Source organism: Xiphophorus maculatus, chromosome 7 (assembly GCF_002775205.1).
Source record: "Xiphophorus maculatus strain JP 163 A chromosome 7, X_maculatus-5.0-male, whole genome shotgun sequence".
NCBI classification, from domain to species: domain Eukaryota; kingdom Metazoa; phylum Chordata; class Actinopteri; order Cyprinodontiformes; family Poeciliidae; genus Xiphophorus; species Xiphophorus maculatus.
Window position 1 is genome coordinate 493,782 of NC_036449.1, and position 26,494 is coordinate 520,275.

General features: G+C 40.7%; 1 protein-coding gene across 1 annotated transcript in view; it reads left to right on the forward strand.

The window, feature by feature from the left end:
- Nucleotides 1-26,494, forward strand: part of tmprss3 (transmembrane protease, serine 3) — a 127,825-nt gene that overhangs the window by 88,656 nt on the left and 12,675 nt on the right. The window contains exons 7-9 of the mRNA XM_023337092.1: nt 1,933-2,052; nt 17,895-17,941; nt 19,784-19,949. Of these exons, the coding sequence (XP_023192860.1) occupies nt 1,933-2,052; nt 17,895-17,941; nt 19,784-19,949 (333 nt within the window). The remainder of the gene's footprint in view (nt 1-1,932; nt 2,053-17,894; nt 17,942-19,783; nt 19,950-26,494) is intronic.

Genomic DNA, 26,494 nt, shown 5'->3' on the forward strand with positions numbered 1-26,494 from the left:
TTCCATGGAGATGCTAATTTTATAGCTTTTGTATGCTCTTAAACAAACAGTGGAAGGGGTCTGCTTGTCTCCTCGGGCCTCTTTCGAAGGGTCACACAAAGCCTGTTTTTTTTTTTTCAAATACGAGTGATTAACACATGTTGGAAGATTAAGTGTGTTTTTTAGCATTAAATAATCATTTTCCTTAGCAACCCCTAGTGTGTATTGGAGTTTCTTTGGGAATATTCAGACCTATTGACCTCCAACATCTGCTCCGTTTCAAAGGTGCAGAACAAGCCAATTATTATTCTTATCTATCCAAACAGTTTATTTCCCAGACATTCAAGGGGAAGCCGGGAGCCAGGTCAAATTGACCTTCTATGGTGCCAGATTTCCTCAGTAAAAAACAACTCCATAAAGAGTATTTCCGCTCTTACATTATGTGCTCTATCTTCCTGGTTTTAGTGAGAACACCAGCAGCAGCATTCTGGATCAGCTGTTTAATTGATTTGTTGGACAGACCTGTGAAGACGCTGTTGCAGTAATCAATGCGACTGAAGATGAACGCATGGATGAGTTTCTCTAGATCTGGCTGAGACATTAGTCCTTTATTCCTGGAAATGTTCTTCAGGTGATAGAAGGCCAACTTTGTGACTGTCTCAATGTGGCTCTGGAGGTTCAGGTCAGAGTCCATCACTACTCCCAGGTTTCAAGCCTGATCGCTGGTTTTCAGTTGTAATAACTGAAGCTGTGCATTGACTCTAGATCGTTCCTCTTTAGGTCCAAAAATAGTAACTTCAGTTTTGTTTCTGTTCAGCTGGAGAAAGTTTTGGCACATCCACACATTTATCTGCTCTAAGCATCTGTTCAGTGATTGGATGGGCTCTGAGTCACCTGGTGACATCGTAATGTAGAGCTGTGTGTTATCTGCACAGTTATGGTAGCTAATATTATTTCCTGTTATAACCTGAGCTAGTGGGAGCATATAAATATTGAATAAGAGGCGTCCTAGGAATGAACCTTGGGGTACCCCACATGTGACCTTTGACCTTTTTGATGAGAAGTTTCCAATTGAAACAAAGAAATCCCTGTTCTTTATGTAGGATTCAAACCAGTTAAGCACTTTACCGGAGAGTCCGACCCAACTCTCCAGTCAATTCAGTAATATGTCATGGTCAACAGTGAGGTCCAACAGAACCAGCACTGTGGTTCTCCCACAGTCTGTATTTATATGGATGTCATTGAACACTTTTACGAGGGCGGTCTCTGTGCTGTGGTGAGCACGAAAACCAGAGTGGAAGGAGTCAAAGCTATTTAATTATTTAAACAGCTTTTTCAATAACTTTGCTGATGAATGGGAGGTTGGAGATCGGCCTGTAATTCTACAGAAGTGATTTGTCCAGATTGTTCTTTTTTATCAGTGGTTTGATTACTGCTGTTTTCAAAGCCTGGGGAAAAACGCCTGATGAGAGCGATAAGTTTACTATTTGGATCAGATCAGAAGCAATAACAGGCAGAACTTTCTTAAAGAAATGTGAGGGTAAAACATCCAGACAGCAGGAACTGGAGCTTAGTTGACTTATAATTTCCTCTAGGGTTTTATAATTAAGTAGTTAAAATTGGGTCATTTTTCCTGTATTTGTTTTGTTTGGGTTCAGCATTGGTACTGGCTTTATAGTGGATGTGCAGATTAATCCTCTGATTTTTTGAATTTTCTCTGAAAAGAAGCTGGAAAACTGGTTGCAGGCAGCATTACATTGGAATTCAGGTGGTAACGTCATAGGAGGGTTTGTGATTCTGTCAACTATTGCAAATAAAGCTCGAGCATTGTTAATGTTTTTGTTTATGGCATCTGCAAAGAAAGCCTCTCTTGCATGTTTTAGTGTTAAATGATAGTTACATACGTTGTACATACTTATATTTTTCTAACTGTGTTTGAAAATGTGTTACTAGGTATGTGGACTCCTCCTTCATCTCTCTGACCTCCATCGAGCAGGACCTTCAAACCAACTTAATTTCCATCAACTATAGCCAGGCAGAGGTCATAAAGCTTCAGAATGCTGCAACCTACAGGTATGCAACATTTCATCATCAAAGGTGAGGGAAGTTTATGCAGAATATTCAACAAGAATAAACCCCTAATTTTGGGGTTTTAGAGAATAAAAACCCCCAATTTGCAGCAGTTTGGCAGAGCCTGTCTCTCTATGAATACAACCAGCAAAAAAGTAGCAAAGGGGCCAGACTGATGAGGTATCTGCTTGTATATACAGAACATTCCAAGCTACACATAGAGAATAAATAAAACTAAAAGATGTGATTGTAGCATCTGATCAGGCTTTTCAATTACATTTATGAATTTAAAATTTGCATCAGTCTCAAAAATAAAACTTATCCGTTTTGGAACTATCAATAATCTATTTGAAGGCATACATTATTTTTTTAATGAGGTTCCCCAAAATGGCATTTTTGCAGATTATTTATTTTGCTAATCAAAATATATATTTTTACTGGAAATTATTTTTTTTTTGGAAATAATTAATTCAAATGAATTCCAGTAAACTAACAACATGAGATTCTAGGGGTAATGATGAAAACTGCTTTTGGTCAAGCTAGTTTTTCTCATAGAGCATATCACACCTGGATGATATGCTTTACCATCCAGGTAAATGATACCTGGATGATAAAAGGACAGAATAAATCCTTTATATAAACAGATTTAAAGACATCCAAGTAAATTTCTTTAAAATTATCATCTTTTTTCAATTTGCATATTAAACTGTCAGCCCAGATGATCAATTTATTTTCTCCTAATCCTATGCAGAGACCTTTTCACGCTTTTGTAACTTTTATAATAAATTGTTTAATAGATCTACTTTTATGTAGATGTTCTTTATATAAAGAACATATAGAGCTAAGTCAAAACTCTATAAGAATGCTTACAATAACAAGAAAACTAGTTTACATCACACCAATTGTAAGGTATCTACATTTGGTACCTGTAAATTTTAAAGTAGATTTTAGATTGCTTTTGTTGGTATTTAAAATCCTTAATAGTCAGGATCTGGGAAGTCTTTGTTGGTAACTGTTTGCTTGGATCCAGTAAGTCTCAAACCTTCTTATAATAAAATTTTAAACAGATTTGATGGCCTTGAACCAACAAAATCTATATCGGACATGTAATCTTGAAATGACATAAAACATTAACTTTAAACATAACAGCCATTTACAAGCTTCTTAATATCACATAAGATTTGTCCCTTCAAGTAAGCATTTCTGCTTCTACCTTTAGAACTCCACCTCTAAAAGTCCAAAGTCAAGGGTATTTTTATTAAAAACACAAGAATATCTGAAAACAATACAATTAAATTACAAATCAGTTTTACAGCTTTGTTGTTCATTAATAACATTTTTATTATTGATTCATCAAATTACAATGAAAAGACAAACGTTTGATGGGTGATTACATTATGCATTATTTAATGTTTATAAATGAATAAAGTATTTTTGAATTGGAATTTGTATTGTACATATCAAGTTTGCCAGTATATTGGTGCATCAGTTTACAGTCAGCTTTGATGAATAGAATTTACTTCATTCAGGGTTTCCCCCTGAAAATTTGCTAAGCCCGGTGGTCGAGGCACTGAGCCGGTCCACCAGGGTTTTGTATTAAAAGATGTTAAGCTGACAGGAAATGTAAAATATTACTGGGTAATTATGTCACTGGAAGACATTGCCGACAATACTTAAACCCACAATTATAGTTTCAAAAACAAAACAAAAAAATACAATTAAGATAAATATAAATTATTTGCACTTCTGTTAAATCCAAATTAAGTCAACCGCTAGAGGATCTAAAACCACGATGTAATGCTGATCACGTTGAGAACCGGCCCAAGGCATAAATGAATTAAGAAAATATCAATGCTGTTAAATTTGATTTAATTGTTTCAGCATACAATCTTCATAGTTAGATTGTTTTGTTACCATAGCAACAATCTGATGTTCTGAGTTTAATCTTTGAGTTTTAGCTGTTCCTTAATGCATCTTAGTAAACAACAATTACATTTGACTGCTCAGTCAATTAAACTTCCAGATTTCACTAAATCCAAGGTGAAATGGGTTAGGGAATGGATTAGTGGAATAGCACATTAGTGGTGCTGATGTTTGCAGCAAGAGGGGCCCCTAAATCAAATTCTGCTCAAGGCCTCATTCAGCATTGAACTGGCCCTACACGATGAGCTAGACCTGCAGCACAGCGCATCTCTGCTGCTGGATGTAGAGGGACAAACTGGAGATTTAATTTTTGTGGCTTTAGTAGCTCTTTCATTTTGTGTCTATTGAGTTTTTAATAAGCACCACAGAGATTGTTTTGGTTGCCCAACCTTCATGGAACAAGCTGCTCTGAGCTTCGCGCGGCTGCGCAGCAACTGTACCTGAGTTTAAGTAGACAAAGCATTTGATATACATCATGTTGCCACAAAAAAGAAACTGACATAAAAATAAACCAGCTGTCACGAGGCGAGCGCGAAAGCTCCTCCACGGTCTGAACCACCGGGCAATAATGCACCGGCTAACCAGGAATTCAGACTTTATCAACGCTGTCAGCATGTTGAGATATAGACACATAATGCTTTGTTAAAAAAGAAATCTCAATGCACACCTCTAAATGTGTATTACAAAGAACATAAGATAGTCGTTGTTGTTGTTGTTGTTAATTTTATTGCCGAGTGCTTTTACACGGACGTGCCGTCCGGTTAAACTGTAAATAAAGTAAAAAACAAAACATCAATACTTAGTATTGCAGTATTCAATAAACACAAACTTAAACATAGATTTAAGTTTAAGCTAGGCTTGACTAACCAGTTATAAGGCAAAGTTTACTCTTAGAACACTTCGTCATATAATAAACATCGGCATTCAAATATCACAGTGCAGTAAACACAGCTAGAATTCGGCTAATTAGCTCTAGCAAATTTAGCAAGCTCACACTTAGAACAGATAACAAAACTCATCTCCCCACAGCTTACAGCATTAATATAACTCACCATGTTGGGCAACACTCATGAACGGCAGTAGAATATGATTTTATTGTAGATTCAGCTTGTTAGCTTCAGCTAACGGCAGTCTCAGTGCATTACTGGCCTGCCGTAAGTTTCTTCTCTTGTTTCACCTCCCCTCCCGTACCAATGCAAAGCAACTACAGAGCCCCCTAGCGGAATGGGAGGAGTGAATCCAACATCCCAGCCCCGATGAACTCTACAGATGTTCATCCCAATTAAATCTGTGAACGAGAAGTTAGAGAAAAGTATTAACCTTAGATAATGCTTTAATTTTAACCCTGTCATAAACCTTTCCAAATAAAATAAAATATCTGTTACATTCCCTTTTTCTTTAAACCTAAATTAGTAACTACAAGTGCACAGTTATCATGAACATAAGATTGAGTGAAAGTCATCTTTAACATATAGAGAACCCATACAAGCTGAAGGTAAGTAAATCTACTCATCCATATTTCCTTCAAGTAAACACAGCTTGTGTATTGGACGGGTGTAAGTGCCTCTATAAGTCTTTACTTGCACTGATCGCACCAGACCATCAGCTCTGATGTTGACATCAGTAACCAAACCAAGAGGCCACTGACTGCGAGGCGTGCCTTCGTGCAGGATCCGTACAAGATCTCCGACCTAATAGTTTCTGGAATGGTGGTTCCAGTTCTGCCTTTGCTGCAGGCTGGGTAGGTACTCCTTCACCCACCAAACCCAGAAAATGTCTGCTAAATACTGGACTTGGCGCCAAAATCGATGATACAGATTCTGTTTTACAAAGTGACCAGGAGGCAGAGCGCACTCTGATCTCAGCAGAAGCAAGTCATTGGGAGTCAAAGGTTGACCATCTCTTAGGTCATCTGACAACCTTGTTAGTGGTCTCCCATTGATGATGTTTTCAATGATACAGAAAACTGTCATTAATCCTTCATTAATCCTTCAATGGCCATCATTGTGGTCAAGCGACAAGGCTGGGACCTCTTCTGCATATCCTTTATCAATGGTTGGCTTCATCGCCTTAACATACTTGTCTTTCAGGTCTGGGTCCTTTGTTAGTCTGCGTTCCAGTAGTTGTAGTCTTCATGTTGCTAAGTTGATAATGTTAGGCAGTGTCACTGCTTTGTTCTTAAAAGGTATGTCTAAGGTATAATGAATAGAATAAGAATAGAATTCAACTTTATTGTCATTGCACTGTCACAAGTACAAGCAACGAGATGTAGTTTGCATCTATCCAGAAGTGCTCTACGAGATATAAATATTCATTTACAAATGTACAAGACTATGTATATATGGGCTATAAGGGGTTATAGCAAAGAGATATAGATATTGTGTATAAATATAAATATGGGAGCTATATGCACAGATTATACAGAATATACAAGAATGTTAGGGAATGGATTATATATGTATATAATATGATACAAGATAAATAATGGCAGATAAAATTTACAGGTTGTATGTGTGTGTGAAGAAAACAGTCCGTGATGTGTGTGTGTGAGGATAGTCCATGTGTTATTGTTGTATGAGAGGATAGGGGAGTACAGTCCTTATAGTTTATGTTTTATGTCAGGAGGCGTTCAAAAGCGTGACAGCTGTGGGAAAGAAGCTGTTCCGGTGCCTGGTGGTTCTGGTCCGTAGGCTTCTGTAACGCCTCCCAGAGGGCAGGAGGGAAAAGAGTGTGTGTGCTGGGTGAGTGGAGTCCTTTGTGATTTTCCCGGCCCTTTTCAAACACTGCTTCCTGTAGATGTCCTTGATGGCAGGGAGCGGTGCCCCGGCGATATACTGGGCAGTTTTCACCACCCTCTGCAACGCCTGCCGGTCGGAGACAGAGCAGTTCCCGTACCAAGCTGTAATACAGTTGGTGAGGATGCTCTCAATGGTGCAGTGGTAGAAGTTCGTGAGAATCTCTGAGGACAGGTGGTTCTTCCTCAGGGTCCTCATGAAGAAGAGGCACTGATGCGCCTTCTTAATGAGTTTGGAGCAGCTGGTCGTCCAAGTCAGGTCCTCAGAGATGTGGACTCCCAGGAACTTAAAGGTGTCCACACGCTCCACCACTGTCCCCTTAATGTGGATGGGTGGATGTGGGTCAGCGATCCTCCTGAAGTCCACGATAAGCTCCTTGGTCTTCTCGGTGTTCAGCTGCAGGTTGTTTTTGTCGCACCACTCAGCCAGACGGTCTACCTCCTCCTTGTAAGCGGCCTCGTCATTATCTCTGATGAGGCCGATCACCGTGGTGTCGTCTGCAAACTTGATGATGGCGTTAGAGCCATGGACAGGTCTGCAGTCGTAGGTGAAGAGGGACTCATCACACAGCCTTGTGGCACTCCGGTGTTTATGATGATGGTGGATGAGAAGTGGTTGTCCAGCCGGCCATGTTGAGGTCGACTGGTCAGGAAGTCGAGCAACCAGTTACACATGAGTGGACTGATCCCGAGGTCTGTGAGTTTGGTAATGAGTTGTGATGGGATGACACTGTTGAATGCTGAACTAAAATCTAAGAACAGTGTGAGCCTTCTTTGGTAACTTAGTTTTCCCACAATTTAATTACCTTTTGGTCATTGATTGACAGATTGTTCTCTTGAGCGGGGTTGTCAAGTTTCCAAAATCTTTTCACCTGTATATGCAGACTTTGATCTGACTTGAGGAAGTAGGCTTTAGCCCTCCTAACTTCTTTGTAATCAGTGGGTTCATTTATGGCCCAGCCGAGTACTGTTCTGGTAGCGTAAGGGTCATTATCACCTCCTACGCGGTACTCTTCAGCTCTGAGAAGACGGGGAGCATCTTGTCCAATGACAAGGTGCACATCATTGTACTTGATGCTGGGAATAGGGATGTCTGCTAGGTGATCCTATCTGGCAGCCTCGTCAGGTGTCACGAGACAGCTAAGTCCTATGTTTAATTTTTTAAGTGTTCTCACACCATTAAGTATGTAGATGCTGCCATCATGCAGAGAGTCAATCTCAAGATCCACACTTTGAGTAAATAAGCCTTCTTGGCTTCCTCCTACTGTATCGAGGTCTAACCTTGCTGGCTTGCCTTTGACCGCTAGCTTCTTGGTCAGTTCTTCTGACACCAAACTGGTGTTGGCTCCAGGATCGAGTAATGCGTATGTAACAGAACTGATGTTTGTAGCTTTGCCCCTAACGACCACAGGAACAATAGGTAAACAAACTTTACCATCTTCAGCTCCAGCAAATCCACATGTGACATTTGGTGATCTGATAGATTGTGTTTGTTGGGTAGTTTTATTGTCATCACTGCTGTCCTGGCCTGCTGTTGTATCCTGTCTGTTAGTGTGGTTAGGATGCAGCCATTTGTTGTGTTTCTGTCCACAGCCAGGCACATTGCACACCCAGTTGCGCGTGCAAATCTCTGCACTGTCCCAATCATGAAACAGTTTTGGCACAGGTCTTTTTCTTGAACAAACATAAGGCGCTCACTGTTGGTGATCGCAAGCCTGGGCACTGGTTTAAGAAATGGTGCTCTGAGCATTTAAGACATTTTAAATAAGCTGGCTGCTTGGTACGTGCGGACTTATTCTCATGGACTGCAGCCACTTTGACAGTGGTGGGGTAGTTTTGATGATGTTTCTTTGAGACTTTGGTAGGTGATGTAAAGTTGTTTGGCTTCTCATGTTTCTTGCAGCTAATTAACCCACCAAAGACTGGATCAGATCTCTTTTCAGCCTCTGTCTCCACTAAGCTGACAACGTCATCGAGTTTCGGTAGACGTCCTTCTTTTGCGATGTCGTAGTTTTTATTTAGCCACTTGGCCCTGAGATCTAATGGTAGCTTGCTAATTATCTCACATAATGTGCAGCGGCCACTGAGCTCTTCCTCACATTTCATGGCAGCAAGCGTGTCCTTACAACCTCTCAGCTGGTCTGCGAAGTCTCCGAGTTGCATATTGTCTCTTATCTCTTTAAAGTTCAAAACCTTTTCAACCCAAGCTTGGGAGATGGAATGAGGATCTCCGAACCTTGATTTTAATCGGTCAAGTGCTTCCTTGAAACCCGCGCTGGGATTAGGGTTGTATAGACAGTGACTAATAGCATCTTGAGCCTTTCCTTCTGTGTACTGGTACAGATGAGTTAACTTTTCTTCAACAGAAATAGACTCTTTGTCCACGATTGCAGTGAAAAGCATCATGAACGTCCAGTACTGGAGTGGTTCACCATTGAACTTGATCAGATCCCATCTGTCGGTGGGATCAGTCCACTTGGATAGTCTCAGGCTCCCTCACAACTGCTAGAGTTCTCAAGGCAGCAGCCTTGAGAACTCTAGCAGTTGTGAGATCGAATCATCTGCCATCTGGGATGGCGAGGGTTGCAGTGTAGTAGGAATTTTTCCTGTTTTAGGTGTAGAATGGAGATCCCCTGTTAGGGTTTGCATCTTTTGCTGATTATGTAGCGTCTGTGCGTCCAGCTCAGCCTTGTGATATAGTCGCTGAAGTTCAGCTCAAAATCCTCTTTGTTGAGTCTAAGCAACAGCTCAAAGTTTTCCTTCTCTTTCTGTCTTAGGGCTTGGATTTTTTTCTACTTCTGCTGATGTGGAATCTTCATCATTTATATCAGCTGGAGAGTCACTGAACAAATTAACTTGTGTAGTGACATCCGACTAATCATCAACATATGGATTAACACTAGCTCCATCTTCTTCTTGCAGCCAGACTAGAGCTTCATGACGCACATCTTGAACGTTCATTATGATAAGTGTAGCACTCACTTAAGCAATATTATTAAATAAGTGAGTTTTGGGTTCTTTACTTCAGTATACTCTCTACTATTTAATTTGAATCTCTCTAATACTTTTGGATCAATCAGCATTTGAACACTACTACAGTAAATTACACTACACACTGTGTAAAGTAGACTCAGTAACCCTCTTTTAATTAGGCAAAAATAATAATAAAATAAGGAAATGGCAGGTTTTTGGGTTTCAGGCAAAACAGAGCATTGTTCCAACAGTACAATGAATCTGCATATACAGTGTAAACACCAGTTATATAACCCACTATTGTAAAAACCTAACCTAATGCCGGCAGAAAATATACTCTACCTTGCAGGCCTGTTCAGATGCTCATGCATGTAGGAATCCCACCGACTAAACAGTCCAGAGCCTCTTCACTCAATGAGCAAAAATATTAAAGTACAACTCAGTACCTTGTGTAATCGTGATTTTCCACAGATGAATCCGGGCAATACTTCGTCCTGTGTTCAGAAGGACCTTAAAGCGATCCGAAGAAACAGCGGTTCAGGAATGATACAGTTGTGTGGTTTCCATGTGCTCTCCACGTGCTCCACATCTACTGGCCCTCAGTTTCCACGTTGCCAGAGGTACTCTGAGCAACGCGGGCACTCAGAGTGACTATCTGGAGTCCGGCTCTCGTTATCCAATCCGGTAACGATCTTCTGTAAACCTTTAAGTTCCACTCTAGCAGCGAAACAGCAGCCTACAGTAGTCCATGTTAGCGAACAGCTAGGTCAGCTTCGCTCTAACTCCCGAGTAAATACAGCGGCAAAGAAACAAACATACAGACCAACGCCTTCTCTTTGAAACTCTACTGTGTCCTGCTAACTTGCATACTGTATATTATAACTTCTCCTTACGACAAGTCTCATCTTACTTACTTCGAAACCAGCTAACTGCTCCTCCTCCGCTATCACCTCTCCCGCTCAACCAACTCTCTCCTCTGCTCTTCTTCGCTGTTTTTAATTTTCTCTTCACACCTGTGCTACCTTCACAGACCGTACTCCCGTAGGAAAATACCATTTTCACTGGCAATTCCCCACAAAGTAAAGATAACTTATTTTAAACAATGCAAACATATTTTTATTAACTTTATATTAACTTTGAGATGTTACTTGAAACAAAAGGATATAATAAATGAACGTATCCTTGCTATTTGTTGTCTTATACATCTTTTATGTTTTTACTATCCAGGTTACATAAGCTTCTCATAAGCATCAGACTCTTCTCTGTCGATATCATCGATGAGCCCAGAATGATAACATTTATGTGCCTCCTGCAGTTGTGCAAGGGCTAGGTCAAGGCTCTGCAGCACTGACTTTAATTCTTCTGGCTTATTTTCTCTGATTTTTTCGTTCGCCGAGGTTATCATCTTAGTTACAGCTGCTTTAGCTTGTCCTCTCTTTCTCTTTAGCGTAGCAAGGTTTATTTCTCCTGCAGAATCTTTGGTTTCAGACATGATTGCCTCGTGTTTAACTTTATGTTACAAAGAACATAAGATAGTCGTTGTTGTTGCTATTGTTAATTTTATTGCCGAGTGCTTTTACACGGACGTGCCGTCCGGTTAAACTGCAAGTAAAGTAAAAAAACAAAACATCGATACTTAGTATTGCAGTATTCAATAAACACAAACTTAAACATAGATTTATTAGCTAGGCTTGACTAACCAGTTATAAAGCAAAGTTTACTCTTAGAACACTTCGTCATATAATAAACATCGGCATTCAAATATCACAGTGCAGTAAACACAGCTAGAATTCGGCTAATTAGCTCTAGCAAATCCACCGAGTACACGCTTAGAACGGATAACAAAACTCATCTCCCCACAGCTTACAGCACATGTGTCAAACTCAAGGCCCGCGGGCCACATGTGGCCCGCTACGTCATTTTATGTGGCCCTCTCCCCCCCACCACCGTTTTACAGCCCCATTGATTGACTTAAAATAGGTTTTGAGCACGAATTGACTACAAACTACATCTCCCATAATGCCTTCAGATTCTTACCAGCCAACATTACGGCTTCTCGCCACTAGAGTGCAGCAGAGTCACCTCAAGCTGATTATTAATTTTCCCAGCGAATAAAATTGAAACATGGACAAGCTAACAAGCTAAAGAGCGAAGTTCCGTGACGTTTCAATCGAGGACTTTTACCGTCTACTGCCCCCTGATTTGATGCCACAGCTTCGACTCCATGCAGCTCGTGTTTTTTGTCCATGTTTGGAAGCACCTATCTGTGCGAACAGATGTTTTCAATAATGAATTTAAACAAGACCAAGACCAGATCGCGCATTACTGACGAAAACCTACACGCCATTTTGCGGATTTCCACAGAATAGAACTAAAACCAGACATAGACGAACTGACCAGGGGAAAACATTGGTAAGCATGAACAAACTAAATTTAAATAGAATGAATGTAAAACCAAAACTCAGTATACTGGAATATGCATATAGTTTATTGATTTTCCTTGTTTTGTGTTTATTTACACAACACAACACAGTGAGGATGTGTGAGTTGGTGGCAGGGTGAAGAGGATCAGCTTTGTGTTCAAGGACAGGCAGCATCACCTCATAGTTTTGTTCTTATGTGAAATACATGTTGGTTGTGTAAGAAATAACGAAAAAGTTTTGTGAATGAAGTTGAGAGTTAATATCAAAACTTGTTTTTATTCTTTGTCTGCTTATCTTTAAAGCAGACAAAGATTAATTTTCCCAGGGAATAAAACTGAAACATCAACAAGCTAAAGAGCGAAGTTTAGCTGAGCAGTTTAAAAATACTGAGCATATGTTTAAACTGAGCAGTAATTTTGCATCCATGCAAATGTAATATTTAAAACTTGAATACATAAAATCAGTCATTTAACAATATGAGGTGTTGTTTAATTTATTTTTAACATTGTATTTTAATACATTTATGCTAGGGTTGCCCAAGTCTAGTTTTCCAGACCTTTCACTCTGCAACTTTAGATGCGTTCTTTCTCTAACACACCTGGATCATTGACTCATTCATAGGCCTCTACAGAACTGAGTTGCTGCTAATGAGGGAAGTCAACTTTTTGTCTGGGGTACGTTTTAGCAGGGACGCATCTAAAAGTTGCAGTCTGGAGGACTGCACTTGGGCATTCCTGATTTATACCGTCAATGTGGCCCTTTGAGGGTGGCCAATATGCTGAAGTGGCCCTTGGTGAAATTGAGTTTGACACCCCTGGCTTACAGCAATAACTCACCACGTTGGGCAACACTCATGAACGGCATTAGAATATGATTTTATTGTAGATTCAGCTTGTTAGCGGCATTACTGGCCTGCCTCTTCTCTTGTTTCACCTCCCCTCCCGTACCAATGCAAAGCAACTACAGAGCCCCCTAGCGGAATGGGAGGAGTGAATCCAACATCGTGCACCTGTGAACACTGAGCAAAGCTCAATGTGAACATTTGCAGTTCACATTGGGTTGCACAAGCATAGCAAATCCGGTGGTTTAAGCTTGACTCCTACCTTGGTGAATTTTACAAAGAAACATGAATCCTCATCTTCGCAGGGGGTTCATATAAATGTCCGTATAGATAAGCCTATATGGGTGATCTGTGCCGAAGTAAACTTCAGAGATCAAGCCGTGACAGCGCGCTCAAAGCAGCCAACACAGAGAGGCAATAGCGGTCTGATTGCTGCGCGCTCCCTGTTCACCAACTACAAAAACTATAAAGCCATATTTCTTTCAGGAATAATTCTGTCATGATGTGGTGTGGTGGTGGACCCAAACACAGCAGGCAGTAGACCTAGAATTATAATGGATGTTTTAATGAAGAAAATTAACCAACAAAATCCAAGGTTACAAGAAAATTCAAAAACAAAACAAACTGGAAACATGAGGGAACAACAGGTAATCCACAAAGGAAAGTGTGGGTAGTGACAATCGGGGTGACAAGACAGACTGGCGAGTTGTGACTGGGATAGAGGAGCTTAAATACTGGAAGGTAGTAAATGGCCTAGCTAGATGAGAAGAGTGATTGCAGGTGTGAGTAATTGGCACAGGAGCTGGCTGAGGGGCGGGGAGAAGGTGGCACAGGGAAACTACGGAGATCTGCTGGGAACACAAAAGGGAGGAAACAGGGAACTGAAAAATACTACTAATACAAAAGACACTAAGAGTAAAGAAAACCTGATGAACAAGGAGAAAAACATATGAGGGAAACCATAACCGAACCTAAATTGAAACAAGGCTGATCTAACAACAATAAGAACTAAGAGTTCAAAGAAATAGCCTAACTAGAATTACTAAAGAAAGACTAACCAAACCTAGAGACAAAATAAGAATTAGTAACACTAAGGGGGAAGTGATGAAATTAAGAAATAAATATTACTAGAAACACTGCAGGGAGGCTGAAATAAGAAATAGCTACCAGGATAAAATAGAATTAAACTGTAGTCATTAAAGAAGGCTCGACCTGGACTCAGACAAACAAGAACAGAAGGTAACTAAAGAATAAACCTAGAAACACTATAAAGGACTAAAAAACAAGGAAAGCAATAAGAGAATTCTTCTTTTACTAAATACCTCAAATAATAATAATAATATCAAAAGGACCATGAAGGGCTAAACTAAAGTGAACTAAAACATGAAGCTAAATAAAATGAGAAGCAAAACCAACCCAAAAATCCAGAGTCCTGACAAATTCTGCAATGCCAGTGAAAGGCTCACCACAGAAGAGATGCTTGCAGTTCGGCTTATTTAAAAAAGAAATTAAAAAAGTTATTTGAATTTTTTTTTCTTTTTAATAAAAACAAAAACATACAACACTTAGCCTGGTAGGGGGCATGTAAGGCATGGCGGCCTGCCAGCCCTATAATGCTGTTCATGGATCCCCAAGAGGAAATTGCTTATTTGTTGAGAAGCTATTCCCACAGCACAGAACATCTCTGATACTGGATGTAGCAGAGGTGTGGTCCATCTCTGCCATCCAAAGTATTAAATATTAGGAATATAACTGTTAGTGATATAACATTTCAACACAAGTGTAAAATTTACAAGTAATTTAAAGTGTCAGTGACACAATAAACCCAGTAGTTCATCATTTAAAACGATGAATTAGTGTGTTTTTGAAACCCGACTAGAATTTACTCAGGTTCAGACAGCAGTCTACTATCAACTAGTCATGTTTATTACAAGTCACTGGACTGACACATACAACTTTGTCTTAACTTGGTCATAGAGTTCACTTGGAAAACCAACAAGAAAAAAATTCACTCCAAACATCAGTGAAATATATTCATTGTGCTTATTTCACATAAACACGCTTCTGAACTGTGTGGGACAAATTATATTTGTCTCACTTAAGTTGTCAGGTCTAAGCACCTAGAACATCAAAATGCAAGACACAGGAAAGTCAGAAGAAAGTTAGTTTCTTTTTACTCGCGAGAACGGACAGAGATGTGTTTCAGTTACAATCTCTGCCTATTCTGAAAACACATTCTGCCGCACCTCTCCTTTTATTGAAAATCATCCCTAGTTACAATGCACGTTTCAGCTCTTATCAAAACATATGCTGCTGCAACATGATTCACAGTTCCATAAGATAAACTAGAACATTTACTATGAACAGACTGAATGAACTGAATAAGGCTAATCAGCACCATTACGCTATAAACTACAGTATCTTATTATAAACATGAAGAATAGGATGTCCTTCTGCTGGCGGCCGCTGTCTCTGCATCCTTCAGCAGGGCCTCCTTTAACATACTCAGAAACATACTGATTAGTATTTATATAGGTTATTATTTTAATTCTATCATTTCCCCCCTGAATAACATATATAAATACCCAAATTCTCACACCACTTCTCTTTAGATTTTCAACTGAAAAATCATATTTGAGAGCTCATTATAACATTATTACATTCAGAGAAAAAAATGCTAAGTAAAACACATGTAATCATTTACTGTTCAGGATACATTTCAGACAAGCAAACATTCTTCACAGTGTCAACATCATCAGCGTCAGAAAACAATTTTTAGCCTAACAGGGATACATTTTGGCTCTGCGGTCTTCCATGGGAAATTGCAATCTGTTTAGCAAAGAACGCAGACTAAAAATGAAACCACATCCACACCAGCAAATATTGCAATGCAAAACAGAAACAGAGGAAACTAGTGTGCGATATTTCCAAAGGCATCCATCCATGAGTCCCACATGGACATGTCCACTCCACTCCTGAGTGGATTTTCATTTTCCCATTCCAGGGTGCAAGCCTCTCAATTGCCTCTATTAGGCTACTGACTGCGGCTATATTGTGTTGGAATAAATATGCAGCTGTTTCTCCAAACAGTACACACACTTTTTCTTCTTCTTAGCCAGCAGTGTATCAAGGGTAATTCTGTTCTAGAATGCCATGAGAGGTAACAGCAAAACTTGTCATGCACAGCTTTATATCCTGCCTGTCCAGTTTAATAATTTCTGCACATTATAGTGGATGTAATTCATTCTGTCTACATTTTATTTATAATGCACCACCAACAAATGGAAGACTCAGAAACCCTGTAGCCACCTGATTCACAAACTTATTGACATGGTTCAAAGTTAATATTTTCTTTCAATGTCGAGCAGTAGTTCCTCAGATTTCTGTCCATTTATTTTCTTCATTAGCTTGTATTTACTTCTGCTTTCACATTTTCAGATAAAAGGTAAAATAATATTGTGGCATTGGTTTGTTGGGACCGTATCTAGTACTAAGAAGAAATATATTTTACATTCCATAACAGTAAGGAACTTATCACTTATTTATGTTTTTAATTAGATTTTATTTTATATATTTATTTCTTCAATATTATTTTTTATGTCAGTGTTAATGTCATGATGTTGTTAAGTGACTGAATGGCACTTTCAATTTGACTCACTTGGATTTGACTAAGAACCAGCTTCATTCTTTGCAATTTCAGTACAGTAAAACTATTAATCTATAAATCTATAAGTCAATAGAAAGGTCTACTGAAAAATATCATCCATGGTTCTGTCCCATATTTCTATGGCATTAAAAGGATATTGGAACTTTTGTCTTTCCACTGAAAGCTATGGTTTGCACAGTAAATGCCATGTGAGTGAAATTGTATGCATATGTCCCATTCTCCTGAAGGCAGCACAGCGCTGCACCACCAGAAACTGACAGAAACACTGAAGAGAATAAGAGTTCTGACTGATATAGTTGCAGTTTGTTTTAATGTTGCAGAGAAGGGCCTTTATGGAAAGTTTCAAAGTTAAAACTGGTATTGCCATGTGACTTATCTGGCCATTTTGTGCAAGATTTAGTAATATCAGAAAATGGCACAGAACAAGATTTTTTTTTCCACTCTGATTGGCTGCTGATAGGCCTACCAATTTTAAGTTGAATGTCCTTTCATTGCATTTTTCTTAGACACCTTTAAAAATAATTTCTTTTCACATGGCTTTTTTGTTCTTTGGAAACTAATAATTCAGTAATGTGTTTCTCTTTTAAGTATTTTCGACAATAAATACAAAAACGACAATACAACTGAAGACAGCAACAATAATTATAGTAATATTAATCATAAAATAATATTCAGTGCAAGTAGCCTACATTTTCTTTGATGGGGGGCAATAAGGGGCCTGAATGGTGGATAGGGGGCGCTGGCCCGAAAAAGGTTGAGAAACACTGGTGTAGATGAAGTTTGTAAAAGGCAAACAGTCTTATCCCACTTTCCTGTCTGACAAAAGACAAAAAAAGACCTCTGGAGCTGACAGAACCTCAAAAGAATAACAGATTATTTTAAAATCATCAACAGAGACATAATGTGTTTAATTTGCTGTGACAAACAAGAAGTCATATCTCTCACTTGGTATAAGAAAGTTATCTAATGATCCCCTGTACATCTAGAAGGAATACATTTAAACTCTGATGTGTGAAATAGTTTTTTCCTAAATGGAAGTATAGTACTTAAATAAATTTAAAAATTACCTAGGCTAATCTAGGTTATATTGTGTGTGCCATCTCATAGTTGAACTAATTAAAGTATTTCTAGTGTAGATAAGGTCTGCTCTGGATCTACCTAATAATTGATGAAACTTGTTTATATGTGTGTGTATGTTATATGACCCTGACTGTGTCTTTGCAGTAAGAACCAGTGCACCTCAGGCATGGTGACCACTCTGAAATGTATTGGTGAGAGAACACATTCAATCTGACTTCAGTTTTTTTTACTAACAGTATTTAATGTAAAGCTTGAGAAGTACAGTTTATGACCAGGACTTGCACTCATCGTGGGCATGAATGTCATATTAATTTGAGGCTTTTAATCTTATATTTGAACTGATATTTTTCTGGGTGGAATCATAATTCACATGCACATGTCCAAAATTGGTGGTACCCTTCTGTTAAAGAATGAAAAGCCCACAATGGTCACTGAAATAATTTGAAACTAATAACACATAAATTTGAAACTAATAACATATAAAAGTTAACTGAAAATGAGCCAATAAAGATCAGACATTGTTTTTAAATTGAGGTTTAGTATAATCATTTTTAAAAAGATAAACTAATGAAACAGACTTGGACAAAAACAAGGTTGAAAATAATTTAGCCGTATGATGCCAAAAGTATTTGCTCAGCCATCCAAATTATTGGAATCAGTTGTTCCAGTCACTTCCATGGCCACAGGTGTATAAAATGAAGAACCTAGGCAGGCACACTGTTTTTAGAAACATTTGTGAAAGAATGGCCCACTCTCAGGAGTTCAGTGAATTCCAATGTGGAACTGTGATTGGATGGCACCTGTACAACAAATCCAGTTGTGAAATGTCCTCACTCTTAAATGGTTCACAGTCAACTGTATCATAAGAAAATGGAAGTATTTGGTAATCAGAGCAACTCAGCCACAAAGTGGTAGGACACATAAACTGACGGAGCAGGGTCCTGACCCTGAGGTTGGCAACGTTCTGCAGAGTCAATCACTACAGACCTCCAAACTTAACGTGGCCTTTAAATGAGCTCAAGAACAGTGTTCAAAGAGCTTCATGGAAAAAAATAGTGTTGTGGTGGTAGAGCATGAGACAGATAATCTGTGAGGGGCGAGCATTTCACCGGTGCATAAATGGATCCGTTTGGATTTGGAAAGGAAAGTCTGCTGCTGTCTGACTGCTTCATGGATTTTATTGGATTGTTTTTCACAGATCACCTCTCTCATAGCATATTGTCATGACATGGTAACAATTTTAACTGCTATGTAAAAAAACATTTTTTGAAAGATACATACTGTATCTTTAAGCATTAATTGACTATTTTATCTTTTTTAAATGGGTCTCTAGAGAGACACCAAAAGCTGCAGCCAAGCTAATATGGCTGTGTTCACCCTGAAGCCTGAGGTGACACAATTCCGATTTTTTTGACATAATGCAAGCTGTATCTGATGTTTTCATGACAGTCTGAGCAACACAGGTCGGATTCTTTTCGAATGCGACCCAGGTCACTAGGGTAATTTGACAAAAAATCGGAATTGAACACTTAAGGCAGCCTATGCGTTAGCCAGCAAATCTGATTCTGATGGTGTCAACCACACCAACAGAATGGATTAGACATATGTCTTAACAGGCTTTATACAATTCAAATTTAATTGTAATAGAAGTTCCATTTTATTGTCACATGAGAACAACAAAAACAAACCAGCATTTATCAAGAACAGTATACTGATTACATCCAGAGAAAACATGTCATATTGTACATTAGCTTTGATGAGAGCCTAGTACATTAGTTATGCAGATAACAAAAAATTCATAATGTATCAAAAATGTTGAGTTGAAATTTATTTTTCATCAATTTTACCTTTACTTTGACACCCATACGTACTGTATTAGAATGCTTTTCTACGTTAATATTTTGCTATGTGAATTTATTATGGGGCCCATGTCCTCAAATGTTTTTGCAATAATTTGATTGTAGATCATTAACAAAATATATTTGACTTTTAAATTGATCATTTGATAGTTGTTGTCCTGCATTTTTTCTCAGGGTGTGGTTCTAGGCCTCAGTACAACACTCGAGTTGTCGGGGGTAATATCTCCAAACCAGGTCAGTTTCCCTGGCAGGTCAGTCTCCACTTCCAGAGGGAACATATTTGTGGAGGCTCCATCATAACGTCAAGCTGGGTCCTTACTGCAGCCCATTGTGTGTATGGGTAAGTCATACAATCAAACCTCTCTGAAATTCTTTCAAGGCTGATTAATTGGAAAAATGTCTCACTGAACACTCAAGATTAGAAAAGCTAACAGCAGGACTCTGGATGTCTGGTCCCTGTAAGCAATGAATAGAATTTACAAATCTTCAGATAGCAGTTTACTACCAAGCTGGACTGAAATACATCAAACTTAGTCAAAAATATTCACTTTAAGAGGTGTTCAAATAACACAATTCTGAACCGTATTTGGCACAGTGTATATTTGTACCTTCAGTTTGTAAAGTCCTTCTTTACATACATACTATGAAAATAAATAAAATAAAGTAACTATACAGGTTAATTGGTCTCTCTAAATTCTCCCTAGGTGTGAGTGTGTGTGAGTGTGTTGTGCTTTCTTGTTCAGTACTCATATTTGCAATGAAACGCACTTCTTTTCGTTAGATAGCTGTTCGCTTTATTGCTAATAGTGATGTGTCGGTCGCGAACGATCCGGCTCTAAGAGCCGCCTCTTTGAAGTGAACGATTGGAACCGGCTCCACAATGGGAGCCGTTTTAGGATACTATTTGGGAGCCGGGTTTTTTTCTACAGTATATCGCTGTCTCTCCGCCTCCCTGTCATTGTGCTTGTGCTCTGCAAGTGCCAGAGCCGATAGTTTTTCCCCACATCGTTTTTTTTTGTCCTGCGGTGCCTCGCTGTCTCTCCCCTCCTTCTCCCTCTCCTTGCGCGTTTTGCTCTTCTGTCAGTGCTAGAGCGGAGAGTTTTTTTTCCCTCGGTCGGTCCACTGCCCTCATGTCAAGCATGTGCTCCACATCTGACCAATCACACATAGTTTCAATTAATAATGTGGCGGGAAAACACTGAAAAAAAAGTTTATCTCCACTTTTTTTGTGGAAACGGCAGGCAATTGGCCAAGCTGTATAGCATTCGTCGGCAGGTGTTTATGTACAGACACTCAGTCAGCGGTGAAGAAGCACAGAAAGAAGGGGAGTCAGTGTGAGAACTGAATAGGTGAAAATAAATGAGTGACAGAAAACGGAGCAAGATTTGGACTCATTTTAATGCTACATCAAGCTCCAGGGCAGAGTGCAGACTGTGCAAAGTCAGCATTTCCTATCGTGCAGGCTCGACAAACAACCTGCACAGGCACAAGCGGACATCACACGCATCGGTATTGCTATAGCATTGTTATGCTGCATTTTTACTCATCATAAGTGCTTAACAATGTCAATAATGAAACAAAATATTATAAAATTAGGTTTAAGCTATTAATTAATTAATACTGTCAAAAATATATACGGGGAGCCGTTTGGGAGCCGAAAGAGCCGGCTCTCCACAGTAAGAAGAGCCATTAGAGTCGCATCTCGAAAAGGAGCCGAAAATCCCATCACTAACTAACTTCTTCACTTCCATTGGTTAGAACAGTGCTGCCTATACACAAGAACTCACTCTTACTGCCCCCAGTGGACAACAGCAGTACAACATGCACATAAACAGAAAGTGACAGGATACAGAACTTGCCACTGTACCTTTCAAAGTAAATTAGAAAACATGAACACATAACACAAAATAACTCAAAGATAAGTTAAGATGAGAACATATTCTAACAGTGTGCATGGTTGTGTGTCCTGTCTGTCTCTGTGTTGCCCTGCAACAGACTGGCAACCTGTCCAGAGTGAACCCCGCCTCTCGCCTGGAACGTTAGATGGAGATAGGCACCAGCACCTCTCCCAAGCCCAATAGGGACAAGGGTGTTAGAAAATGGATGGCTGAAGTAACTACACTGTCCTTTCATTGAAAGAGTGCTGGCCAGCAAAACACCAACTGCACTTTTTCCACCGTTTTTACTTGAGCAGCCCGCCTCACCTCGGCTCTACTTCACATGCCCCTTTTCCACTAGCTCAACTCGGCTCGGCTCGCTTTCCGAGCTTTTCCACAGGCATTTTTTTGAGGCTGGCCCTGCTTTTTAGGGCCCTGCTTCGGAGCAAGTCCAGCCCTGGTTTGGTGGGTTATGCAAGCTTCGCTCCTGTTCACTGATTGGCTGAGGGCGCGGTCAGACGGAGCAGCAGAGAGAAGAAAAACGAAGGCGCAACGATTCAACTCGCTGCAACGTGGAAGTGATGGAAGATATAAACATGCGGTGAACAAAGATGCCAGCTTTTCTATGCTTCAGATTTCAATATTGAGTGGCAGCAGTGAGGAATGAGTCATTTTTGTCCTGTTACGGCTGCAGTGGGTCTCTGCCCTTTTTCCTTGTAGGGTTCTGGAGGCAGGCCTTCTGCAGGTGTTATGTTTTTCCCCGATTGGTGCTCTGCTGCTTTAAAAGCTGCCATGCTGCAACAGACAGGAGGCTTTTCCCCTCTCCCTCATCAGAACCCCATTTGGTTTGGTTTGTATCTTATGGTTGAGTTTTGTTAGGTTTGTTTTGCATTTGCTTATTTCTGGTTGGCTATGGGTTTTGCATTAATTTATTTTGGTTTCTCATTCAGGTAATTCTCTTTTCAGGTGTTATTTCTTTAGTATAATTTAATAAATTCAATTTTCATTTAATCAGAAAATCCTTGTGTGGTCTCCTTTAATGTTACCCCACCAAATGAGCCTGGTGGACGTAACAGTCCTATTAATGTCCTCATCCCACAGACCCTGGTGCAGAAGCTCTCCTCTCTTGGAGAGAGTCCCACACTGGGGAAATGGATTCTCACTCCTGCCCCCTTTCCACCAGCTCTACTTCAGCAGCTCAGCTCGGCTCTACTTTGGAGTGACCGTGTCTCCACCAGCCCGACTCGGCACTGTAGCAGGGTGCCGCCTCCTGGCGGTGGGGGGTGTAGCGCACTGCCTCCAGGCGCCCTGTGCTCTGCTTTGTTACTATGCGACCTAACGCTATTTGTTTTTCTGATACAAAAGAAGAAGAGGGAGCTGAGCTATTTTTTCTAGCCTGATTAGGATTTTTCTAAGACTTCAAGTCTTGAGGTGGGAGGAAAGCTGCGATTGTGTCGAGGAGTACAGCTGACGCTACCTTGCAGCGGGAGGAAAGCAGGTGGCTCAGACGGTGCAGGTGAGCTAACGATGATTTTTGTATTAAACTACTGTAACACTACGATGTGAGGTAAATCTGCGTTACCATAGCATACCAATTGAAAAGGAAAAATAAATCATCTTCCACTACTATAAAACTTGTAATACAGTGCCGAGTATACATGCACTAATGTTAGCCAGCGTGTTGCAAATAACTTAATAGTGTCAGAATTGTGTGTTGGCGCCGCACATTCATAATACAGTATATTCCAATTCTGTTTTTCTTCTCTCTTTGCTGCTGCGACTGACCACGCCCACGGCCAATCAGTGAACAGGAGCGAAGCTTGCATCACCCAGCAAACCAGGGCTGGCCCGGCTAGCCCTGCTCCGAAGCAGGGACCTAAAAAGCAGGGCCAGCCTCAGAAAAAAAGCAGGTGGAAAAGCTCTGAAAGTGAGCCGAGCCGGTGGAAAAGGGGCAAATGTTGATATAGAGTTTTACGTTTGTGTGTGTCTGGTGCATATAAAGAAAATAAAAAAATATAGGATGAACAATCCCGTTCAGTTTGTTCAGACTGGGAGCAACAACCCAAAATGATGATAGCAGCTGTTCTCCACCACAGCTGCCATAAGGGAAACCTTTCTATCCTCTTCCATATGCACTTCTCAGCAGTTTTCTCTGTTAGCTCTTAGTAATAAGTAATAAATAATTATAGCAGGAAAACATCATATTACTGTCCCGATTAATAGTGGATTGATGACTGGTTTACTCAATGCAGAAACATTGAGAAAATGATGAATATTTAATGAAAAATGACAAAAACCACAGGAAACATGGGGAGCCAGCTAGAGCAGAACAAAAACAGGAATCCAGGAGAAAAGACAGCAAGTTACAATGGGGGAAAAAACAGGAGGAGCCAGGAAGGTTTGAAAGCAGGAGAGGTGTCTAAACTTAGGGAACTTAGGGAATGCTGGAACAAAACACCAGGGACCTCATGTATAAAGCAGCACAAAAAAATGTGCGGTGCCATATTTTCCAGTTGGGCAAACTCACACTCACCCTCCAGGACATTTCTGAGGGTGTAAAGCTGGTCCAACGTTCCATAACCACGACGAAAACCATACTGTTCTTCCTGAATGCAAGGTTCAACTATTCAACTGACCTTCCTCTCCATGACCCCTCAATAGACTTTGCCAGGGAGCTTAAAAGAGGGACCCCTCTGTAATTGGAGCACACTCTCCGATCCCCCGTTTTGAACACCCCAGTCTGCCAATTCAGGGGGACTTCCCCCGATGTCCATGCAATGTTGCAGAGTTGCGTTAACCAGCACAACGCTACAACATCCAGAGCCTTAAGGAACTCCAGGCGAATCTCATCCACCCCTGGGGCCTTGCCACAGAGGAACCCTCTAAGTACCTTGGCAACCTCTTCCCAGGAGGTCAAACTGTTAAAAAAAAAGTCTAATCAAGTTCAAAATCGTCCCCCTCAACCCAGACGTTCAAAGTCTTATGAGAACTCTTAGTGGTAAAATGGCAAAAATGTCCATATTTTTTTTTTCTGACTAGTATAAGTACAATATTAAAGAAAATACCACATTAGGAATAAGTTCAAGTAGATCTTAAGAAGGAAGGAGTGTGCGTCTTTCAAAAAGACAATGATTTTTACGCATGACAATGCTCCATCACATGCATCATCTGCATGGCTAGCAAGTAAAGGCAAAAAACATTTGATATCCCATTAAGTGAAAGATATGACTCCAACATGTCAAAATTAATTCATGGTGGGGTCATCCCTGGAGATAGGAGAGTCCAACCCAGAGTCTCCAGACTGCACTTCTTCAATGGAAGGCATGTTGGTGGGATTGAGGAGGTCTTCGAAGTACTGTGCCCACTGGCCCACAACGTCCCAAGTAGAGGACAGCAGCAAGGAACTGCTGCTGTCCTCCTGAGATGCCAAATGGTGGACCAGAATCGCCTCAAAACCATGCTGAAGTCTTTCTCCAATCTTAAAGCCACAGCCCTGATAAGCTGCCTCAACAATAGAGGAACATGGTTCTCTCAGACTCCATGTGGGAATGTGGGAGTTAAAGCTCAGTCTCACAGGAGACTCTGCCAGACATTCCCAGCATGAACGTGTTAACATGTTTGATCCTGCCAGGTCTGACCGGTGTGCTCCCCCACTACTGGCGCCAACTCACCACAAGGTAGTGGTCAGTGGACAGCTCCACATCGCTCTTCATCCGAGTGTCCAAGACACGTGGTTGCAGATCCGATGAAACAACAACAATGTTGATCATTGAACTGCGGCTGACCTGGGTGTCCTGGTGCCAAGTGCACATATGGACATCCTTATGCCTGAACATGGTGTTGGTTATGGACAATCCATGATGAGCACAGAAGTCCAGCAACAGAACACCTCTTAAGATTGGGGTGGGGTGTTAATCCCAACCACACCCCTCTAGGTCTCACAGCCATTGCCCACATGAGCTTTGAAGTCCCCCAGCAGAACAAGGTAGTTCCCAGTATAGGCACTCTCCCCCTCAAAGAACTCTAAAAAGGGTGGGTAATCTGAACTGTTGTTCAGCGCGTAAGCACCAAACAACAGAGCCCGCCCCCCCACTTGTAGGCAAAGGGAGGCTACCCTCTCGTTCAGTGGGGTAAACCACAATATAAAGGCACCAAGATGGGGGGGGCAACAAGTATGCCCACTTCTACCCAGCGCCTCTCACCATGGGTAACTCCTAAGTGGAAGTATGTCCAACCCCTCTTAAGGAGATTGGTTCCAGAACCAGAGCCATATGTTGAGTTGAGACTGACTATTTCTAGCCAGAGCCTCTCAACTTCACAGAATAGCTCAGGCTCCTTCCCCACCAGAGAGGTGACATTCCACTTCCCAAGAGCCAACTTCTGCAACCGAAGATCAGATCGCCAGGGTCCCTGCCCTCGGTCACCACTCAACCCACATTTCATCCAACCACTATGGCCCCTTCTCCAGGTGGTGAGGCCATGGGAAGAGGGACCCACATTTCTCCTTCAGGCTGAGCCCAGCCACGCCCCATTGGTAAAAGCCTGGTCACCCCTCCCTCGCTAGCGTGCCCCACGTCCAGGTCTGGTTCCAGGGTGGGGCCCCAGTGACCCACGTCTGGGCAAGGGAACACAGTTTCCAAAGGTCTTCTTTGTCAAAAGGGTTCTGAGCATCCTGCCTTTATCCAGACTGAGGGGAACACATAAACAAGAGATATTGCTGAACTGATATCTCTGCTTGATGAAACAAGTGCACCACAGCTACCTGGTAGCTGCTTTGGTATCTGCAGAGAAGAACAGGCTCCATCCAGACACTTATTGTTACTCTGTTGTTGTCAGTAGGAGTTGAGTGAACAAGGTTGTCATGTTGGATTAAAGTTTCTTGACCCACAAGAAGGTTCACACATGAAACCAGAAAGTCTTTGATGTGGTGAAGATTTATTTACAGTGAATCTTGACTGTGATATATTTGTATACAGTGATGCGCTCTGGGATTCGGGTAGGCGGGGGG